This window comes from Corvus cornix, chromosome 17 (assembly GCF_000738735.6).
Source record: "Corvus cornix cornix isolate S_Up_H32 chromosome 17, ASM73873v5, whole genome shotgun sequence".
Taxonomy (NCBI): domain Eukaryota; kingdom Metazoa; phylum Chordata; class Aves; order Passeriformes; family Corvidae; genus Corvus; species Corvus cornix.
In genome coordinates this window covers 1,759,165-1,767,423 of record NC_046346.1, presented here as the reverse complement: position 1 = coordinate 1,767,423, position 8,259 = coordinate 1,759,165, and the positions used below count along the sequence as shown (strand labels likewise).

Genomic DNA, 8,259 nt, shown 5'->3' with positions numbered 1-8,259 from the left:
CACATTGCCTTGGGAAAAACAAGTTCACTGGATTTTTTTCTGACCTGTAGAATAAGGTTTTTTGCTATTGGGTGGAGGTGAATGAAAGACTAGATCCAAATCCTATGAAAAACACGACTTTCAGATATTGTAGAAAAGATACATTTTAAAAAGCTCACTAACTCCTCTATCAAAAAGAACATCACAGTTAAAAACTGAGAAGGATTTGCCCCAAACCCTTTAAGTCAAGGCCTTGAGACAGAATACAAGTTCCTTTCTTACACTGCTTCATGGGGAACAAGATCCCTTAGGAGAAAATTTTTCCTGAAAGGTATTGAAAATTTAGTATGATTCTTCTGATAAAGTAGCTTGTGTTCCCCCAACAGAACAGTCCAAAAAGTGGAAGTCACCAACCAATGTTGTATGAGCAGCTGGGAAGCACAACAGGGATCTTTTTGGCAGAAACAGCACTGCCTTCATACCCAGCAAATGCCACAGATTCCAGAAACCCCTTGCTCCAAGACAGATTTTAGGTTAAACCTCTACAGGAGTCCCTTGGAAAAAATGCACAATTATCAGTTGCAAGACTAAGGGAAGACATTAATGACTTGTTTGTTCCCAGAGTTTCCTTGATCCATGAGGCAATGTTCTCAGTAAGTAAATCAAGTCTCACGCCAGTTTGTGATTGATGGGACAGCAGTCAAAGACTGGAACTACGTTTGTACGCATCACAGACAATCCTGGTAATCATGATCAACCAGCTGACATTACTGGTGCCCAGAGGGTCCCAAGGGCTGTGTGACTGCAGAGAGCTCTGAGCAAAACAGGGAAATGCATTGTTCTCGTTGCTATGAGTTTAAAGAAGTCTGCTCAGCCATGTAATGATTTGGGGCTCTTTAATTGTTAATAATACCCAACACACACCACACAATTTACATGTGCAAGTGCCACATCTCTGCACTTGAGTCACAGCACAGCCTGCCCACTTCACCAGGACCAGAAAAAGAGCCTGCTGCCAAAGGGAGAGGGCTTCAGCTCCCCCTCAATGGGTGAGTTTGGCTCTGGTCTGGGTCTAGAGTGATAGGCATTCTCAGGCAGAGGACGGTCTGTCTTCACCTTTGTAACCTGGAAAGAAATGCAAAGAAGTGATACAACTTCTCACAGCATTCAAGAGCCAGGTTGAGTCAGAACTTCAAGGAAGAACTAGGAAGAAGAACCAAACAATACTAAGGACACACTGTTCAGCTGATGAGAGCTCCTCAATACTTCTAAGAAAAGGGAAGGGAGGGGTGTTTCATCACAACTACAGAGTAGCTCCATGTGAGTATGGGCTTCATTCCTAAAGGAAAAGTCTCTACACCAGGAAAAGCAAACAGCAAGAGTTTCATTGTTTAAGAAAAGCGCAAGTCTTCTGGAAAAGCAACCCTGAAAAATGCTGCCAGTCTTATCATCCCACAGACTCCCAGTGCCGAGTTCATGAATCACCATCTGGCCAAGAGATGCTGGAGACCTGGTCTGGACAAAACGTGCATAAGGAGGGAGAGCAGGATCTGCCTGTCTGCCCCAAAGGGTAAGAAGTTACCTTGGAGAGGTCTCCCAGGTCAGGTCTCACCCAGCCCAGCTTGTCCAGCACGCAGGAGTCGAAGGCTGCCTGCTGCTTGCGGCAGCGGCGCAGCTCCTGCTGGTTGCTGTAGTCGATGCACGTCCAGTACGCGGTGAAGGGCTCGGCACAGTGCGTTCGGATGCTCCTGGGGACAGCACAGGCACAAACCCCTCAGCAACCACCACTCAGCGCTCTTCTCTCGCACTCATTCCAACCTCAGCTCGGGATAAAGTGGGTTTTGCAGCTTTAAGTCCTCAGGAACATCTAAACTTTCAGTCAAGTCAGTATTTGTATCAAATACCTGTATAATTTCCATCACTGCAGCTATAATTAATATAGCTTAACTGCACGTGGAGACAGCAATAACTTAACTGATATGTGGAGGGTATTTTTGCTGGGTAGATGTTCACAGCCCCTCCACAAGACATCTTTGTTTTGCCAAATAATTTAGTTACATTATAGAGTGCTCTAATGCTTCCAAATGATTTTGTGTCTAAAGCTCAAGAAGCCGTGCTTAGAACAGAGGTTTCAGCTGCTAGACTGAAGGTGGACATGCCTTGAGGTAATTAAATCAGGTCCTTTACTAGCAGTACTGGCACATGCCTTGGATCTACATGTTTGGTCAGGAGACGCAGGTGGTGCACCTGTGAGACAGGGAGGACAGACAACGCAATGCTCAGGTTGGTTTCCTGGAATTCATAGCACAGCTGCAAGGTGCAGCAGCCTCACACCACTGCCCTCAGTTCCCAACAAAAACCCAGGCCACTTGCTCTGAACCAAGGGCTACAGAGCTTCACATGATACAATAAATTAATGTATAAATAATCAAGACAAAACACATAGCCTCTATCCCCAGGAGTTTAAGAAGCAAATGTAAAAGTTTTGAAGGCCATCATGGTGGCAGCATTTTTAAACAGAATCATGGGATTACAGAATAGCTTGGATTGGCAGGAACCTTAAAATTCATCTCGTTCCACCCCCTGCCAGGGGCAGGGACACCTTCCACTATCCCAGGTTGCTCCAAGCCCCGTCCAACCTGGCCTTGGACACTTCCAGGGATGGGGCAGCCACAGCTTCTCTGGGCAGCCGGTGCCAGGGCCTCACCACCCTCACAGGGCAAGATTTCTTCCTAATACCTAATCTAAACCTGCCCTCTGTCAGTGTGAAGCCATCCCCCCTTATTCTGTCACTTCATACCCTTGTGACAAGGCCCTCTCCAGCTCTCTTGTAGCCCTTTCTGGTACTGAAAGCTGCACTAAGGTCACCCCGGAGCCTTCTCTTCCCCAGGCTGAACACCCGCAGCTCTCCCAGCCTGTCTCCAGAGCAGAGGTGGAAGGAGTGACCGCCAGCGCTCCAATGACACTGCCGGGCAAGGCCCCGCAGCACCGTCACCTGCAGGCCCGTGCGGCTCCGCCGGTGTGTCCCGGCCGGGGGCCGCTCACCTGAAGAAGTCGATGGCGCACTGGTTCACCTGCCGGCCCTCCCTCAGGCACTTGCGCGGGTCCTTCTCCTCCCAGCGGCACAGCATGAACTCCTTGTTGGGCCGGTCGCACTGCGAGCCGTAGTGGTGCGCCGCGGCCTTCAGCACGGACGAGCTCACCGTCACCTGCGGCGGGGCACAGCGGCCGTGAGGGCGGGCGGGGAAAGCAGGGCAGGGCGGGAAAGGTCCCGCTGCCCCTCACGCACTCACCTCCGGCACATCGAGCTCCTCGAGCGGCGGCACGCGCAGCACCCCGGGCATGGCGGCTCTCCTTGAGCGCCCTCAGCGCCCGCCCCGCACCGCGCACGCGCCGCCGCGGGGGGCGGGGCCGCGGCGGGCGGGGGGCGGGGCCGTTGCCGCGGTGACCGGGACGCGCCGTCGGGGCCGCCATGGAGCTGGCGGGGGAGCGGTACCTGGGGGGCATCATGCGCGGCAGGTGGGGCCGGGGGACAACCGGGGACACGGGGGGACCGCGAAAGGGCAGGGGGGACTCGGGGGAACCGGGAAGCGGGACGGGGTGTGCTGGGGGCACGTGGGAGCGGGGGGTCCGGGAAGAGGCGGGGGGGGGGAGCACGGGGACACGGAGGGCCCAGCGGCGTTCGCAGGGGACAAGTGGGACCGGGGGCCCGACGGAGCGAGCAAAGGGGTACCGGGAGGGCCGAGGAGTCGCGGGCGTTGCGGGTGGCAGATGGGCCATGGGGGCACGGTGGGGGGGTGGTGGCTGGTGGGACCCGGGGGGCGCCGGGGACGCGGGTTTGCCATCACCCACCTCCCCATCTCTCCCAGGATGGAAGGATTCGGCTACTACGCGCTGCCGACGGGCACCGAGTACCGGGGCTCGCTGTGGGACGGGATGTTCCACGGGCAGGGCGAGCTGCTGCTCCCCAGCGGCGGCGGGTACCGGGCGCTCTGGGTCCGCGGGGCGCCCACGCAGGTACGGCCGGGGGGCTTCAGCGCGAGGGGCCTCCGCTGGCAGGAGACCCCGCCGCCAGGGAGGCTTTGAGGTGAAATACGTGAATTTCCGAGCCAAGACAGAGTTCGGCCCCTCGGGGTGGGGAGAGGCTGCTGGCGGCCGGGCACCGCAGACAGGATTCCCGACAAAAGCCGAGCGGAGCCGCGCTGGCCCTGCTGGGGCTCTGCCGGTGCAACCTGGCCTTGGCGTTCCGTCCATCCATCATGTTTATTAACTCTGCACTTAAACATGTTTTGCAGGGGAAATTCACTTTTGCAGATGGTCTCGAATACGATGAGGAAAAATGGCATTACTGCGATGGCTACGACAGAAGATTTTATACAGAAATCTGTTCTGGTTTTAAACCGCCAGGTACTAAATTGCGTTTGCGATCCTAAGAGTCTGGAAGGAATTAAACTAACAACTTTGCTTAAGAAAGATTAATTCGGCTACATGAGTAACATGGAGCAGAAATGCTCTGGCTAATTTCATACAACCCTAAGACGCTGCCAGAAGAATGTGGACACCACCTTCCACCAGCACAGCCTGGGATGCAGCACTGCATCCATAGCGGGTCTCTTGGAGTGATGACCCACAGGACAGGGCTTTATTATCTACAGCTTTTGATATCCTGATTAACCCTTTTATACCTTTCACCCTCACTGCACCAGCAGGGTGCTTTTGATACAGAAAAGCTGAGCAAAGGCAATTAGTTTGCATCCAGGACATCAAATGAAGTTTCATGCATCTGCCCCACGTAGCTTTTTAGTAGGTTTGTGTTCAGTCTATGTTTTTGCTAAAGACTTCTATAATGTTATTGTTTATTGTAGTCAAAAGGTGGATTTACAAGGAAAAAAGTGAGTAAAATCTGTAACATAATACACACAATACATAGAATATTTTAGCGATGACATGGAGTTCTGTGAGGCCAGCAAGTCTCTCCTGGCCCCATTTTGGATTTTAGGGTTGTACTTGTAATGTTAACTTGGTGGGCTGAATCCCAGGACTGTGAATGAGGAAATCAAAGTGACAGTTTATTATCACACAATCTTCGTGTGTGCATTTTTCCATTTTCATTTTCCACATCTGCAAAATTGACAAAATGCTTTACAAAATTTATTGTGAAGTAACTATGTTGTTTTTATAGCAAACACCATGGAGATGTATGTTAGTTATCTTGATCAAAGGCATAAATTTTTTAAAAAATCAAACCTTGTTTTTCCCCTTCAGGCATTCCTCAGCTTACAAACCTGGATCCTCCCAAAATAATCCCAGAAGGTTGTTATGACTGTGGGGATGGATTCTATAACCCCAAAACCAGAGTTGTTGTTGACTACAAACACAAGTTTCTGAGAAATGCAGGTATGATTTAACTTCTTCTGCAAGGTAAACTATGAAGAGTTTATTTCTCATATCTTCTAGGTTGCCTGATTAAAGCCAAAATATAAACAACTCCATGACTTGGTTCTATTATCACTGAGGTAAAATATCTTTAATTTATTTGTTTTTTCGGTGATTTATGTATCCCCAGAGCTGTACAAATAATATTTTGTAAAATTACAATGAAGTATTCCCAAGCATATATGAATAAATACATTTTATTAGCATTTGGTATGTTAATCTCAGAAAAATCTTCAGTCTCTTCTGTTATGATCTCAAGCAAGGGAGTGGTTGTGAGTGGCACGTCACTGATCCTGAAAGCTGAAAAGCTCCATGTTGTGAACCAGAAAAGTGCTTAAGCATGTGCTTATCTCTACATGTTGGAATAGTCCAGTTTATTAAAATGAGTCTGGGTCTTACCTTCCTGAACAGGAAACCTTCACCTTGGAGAGCTGTATTTGGAGTAGACTCTGGCAAATACATGGATAAGTCCCCAAATTAATAAGCCTTGGGGAAAATTAGTTCTTACCAAGCCAAAAGAGAAACTTTTCAAATTAAAAGCCACAGAATATCCTCAAACAGTTGACATTGGGATAACTCAAAAAATTTAATCTGACCTGAAGAAAACCTAATTTGTGTTCTGGCTATTTAATCTTTGTGTTTATCACCTTTTCAGTGCAGACGTTTTTAAAATGAAACTGATTTCTGAAAGCAACCACCCACCCTGCTTTTTTTTTTTTTCTCAAATGTCCAAATTGCAAAACCTCTTTTTTTCTAGAAAACAGAACATTTCATTTTCAGTGTGCTACAGTTTTTGTTGCTTGGAAACTCCATTTTTCAGCAAATTTACTATTTGTTGTAAAAAAATTCTGCTCTACTCTACTTTCAAGAGCTTTTGTGAGTGTGCACTGTGATATTGGAGGAGGGAAGTGGGGGGGGTTAAATGAATTGGAGATACCATCTGCTATAAAATATACCCTGTGATACATGGCCTGTTTTATAAACGTTGAATAAAAACTGATCTAGATTATTACAAATGGCATCGATCCAAAATACTGGAATGCAGTGGGCCTACTGATGAGGAAGATAAGCAACATGCTTTCCAAAAACACAGGAACCTACACAGATTAGTACAGGAGGGAACGCCTTGGAATTCAATTTATTGTTTTTTAATCTGTTCTTTGAACTCATTGTCCTTTATGACATTTATCTCAAACCCTACAAATTATATCAATCAATATTGGCTCAGCAGCCCGGCACAGCGTGCAGCCTGAGAGAGTCATGGAGATGGGCTTTGTGTGGCCCTTCCAGCCAGAGCCTGGACACAAAGTTAAAGTTGTTGATGTGAGTGTGAAGAAGGAATGTGTCATGTAGGCCAGACCCTTCCTCTCAAGAACATGAACACAATTGAAAAACCCGGCACTTGTTCAACATCAGAGGAACTCTTGCCGCCCCAGGAGAGATGATTCAGGGCACAAGGCCACTGAAGTAAAGAGAAAAAAAAAATTAAAAAAACCCCAGCTGTAAGCAGAAGAAACTGAGGAAGAGGCTGAGATGACAGGGAACAGATCCAGAATTACTCCATTATAGGTTGGGCAGGAAAGAGCAGGAAAACCTCCAGGCTTCCAGCCAAGTCTTGAAAGCATCAAAAGCAGATGGTAGGAAGCATTCAGGAAGATCTTACAACAGCTTGACAGGTTTACCAAAATGACACTGTCTTCCTCAGCCCTGGCAGCAGGCTTCAGAATACTCCAGTCCTCACCTTTCACCCTGGCCCTATTATGAAGCAATTCCTAATTGTTTCTGGGCTGTTTGTGGAGGAGAGTGAGGAATCACTGAGCTTTGGCACGGCCTTGCCTCCAGACTGGCAGCATCCAGGTACCGTTCCAGAGGAGAGGAAAGCAGCCGCCATTTGAAACTCCTGAGTTTGCTTCCAGCACTTCTCTGTGGAGATGAGAGGATGTCGAGCACCACAGAGACTCCTGAGGAGTCTGGCAAGCCCTGCACTTCGCTAGCTCGGAGGTCTGATACTCATTTACTCAGAGAGCTCTCGCTGCTAGAGCAGTGCAAAGGCCCATCGTGAAAACATAATCAGGCCCAGGGAATGAGATGACAGCAACAGCTTTGTTATACGTTTTTATCTAGCGAAGTTTTCCAAATTCTCATTACAGCCTCGCAGTTATTACTCCGTCCCTAAACCTCTGTTTCCTTGGGGATGCTCAAATTTCTCTTGATTCTCCATGTGTTCTTCAAGCTTTTCTTTTTTCCAGTATTGCGAAGTACGCAAAATTGAGCACATAAATAAGAATGGGAAGGCTCATTTGTAAGGAGATACGTTGTTTATTTTGAATAGATACTGGGACCAGGCTCCTGTTTCACCAGGAGTATTCCTCTTTTTTTTCCCCCAGAAACAGGACTCCTGGCACCTTTGTAACAGAGTTTGGTCAATAGAAAGATCGGAAGATTTCCCAGTTTTTCAGTGAAAAGTAGAAACTACAAGATGTTATTTTTTAATGCGAAGCAGGGAGGTACAAGAAGAGTTGTGACAGTCAAGTTTTAGGCCCTCTGAATATCAGAGAAGCCCATAACTTTCAAAAAGCAAATACCATCAAAAATAGGAAATTTTTTATACTGAGATGGAAAAGACCTCAGGAGATTGCCTGGGTCACCTGCCTGTCTTGATGAAAAGCAAAGGTATTTCTGATGAAAATTGCCTTGTTTCTCCTGTGGTTTTCCCAGGGATGGGTTAAATAATATAAAACATGCTTTTCCTCTTTTAATATGAGGATTTTTGCTCTACTATTTTCATATTTCTTCTGCAGTCAATATTACCTGGAATATACTTGTACCTCTTACTATAAATCA

At 47.7% G+C, this 8,259-nt stretch overlaps 2 protein-coding genes across 2 annotated transcripts in view; one reads left to right on the top strand and one right to left on the bottom strand.

Annotated features, from left to right (window-relative positions):
• Positions 1-858: 858 nt before the first annotated feature.
• NDUFA8 (NADH:ubiquinone oxidoreductase subunit A8) lies at positions 859-3,373 on the bottom strand. The gene is made up of 4 exons (XM_039561941.1): positions 3,273-3,373; positions 3,025-3,188; positions 1,562-1,727; positions 859-1,104 (listed from the first exon to the last, which is right to left on the bottom strand). The coding sequence occupies exons 1-4, from the start codon at positions 3,321-3,323 to the stop codon at positions 967-969; spliced, it is 519 nt and encodes a 172-aa protein (XP_039417875.1). The 5' UTR covers positions 3,324-3,373; the 3' UTR covers positions 859-966.
• A 41-nt stretch (positions 3,374-3,414) lies between these two features.
• The window catches only part of MORN5 (MORN repeat containing 5), a 14,652-nt gene continuing 9,807 nt past the window's right edge, over positions 3,415-8,259 (top strand). Inside the window, exons 1-4 of the mRNA XM_039561754.1 lie at positions 3,415-3,498; positions 3,849-3,996; positions 4,275-4,386; positions 5,245-5,376. Of these exons, the coding sequence (XP_039417688.1) occupies positions 3,452-3,498; positions 3,849-3,996; positions 4,275-4,386; positions 5,245-5,376 (439 nt within the window). The 5' untranslated portion in view covers positions 3,415-3,451. The remainder of the gene's footprint in view (positions 3,499-3,848; positions 3,997-4,274; positions 4,387-5,244; positions 5,377-8,259) is intronic.

Coding starts and splice junctions, on each gene's coding strand:
- NDUFA8 (XM_039561941.1), bottom strand. CDS start 3,323: ATGCCCGGGGTGCTGCGCGTGCCGCCGCTCGAGGAGCTCGATGTGCCG. Junction 1,728..3,024: donor TGCGCCATCGACTTCTTCAG/GTGAGCGGCCCC, acceptor TGCTGTCCCCAG/GAGCATCCGAACGCACTGTG. Junction 1,105..1,561: donor ACCTGGGAGACCTCTCCAAG/GTAACTTCTTAC, acceptor ATTTCTTTCCAG/GTTACAAAGGTGAAGACAGA.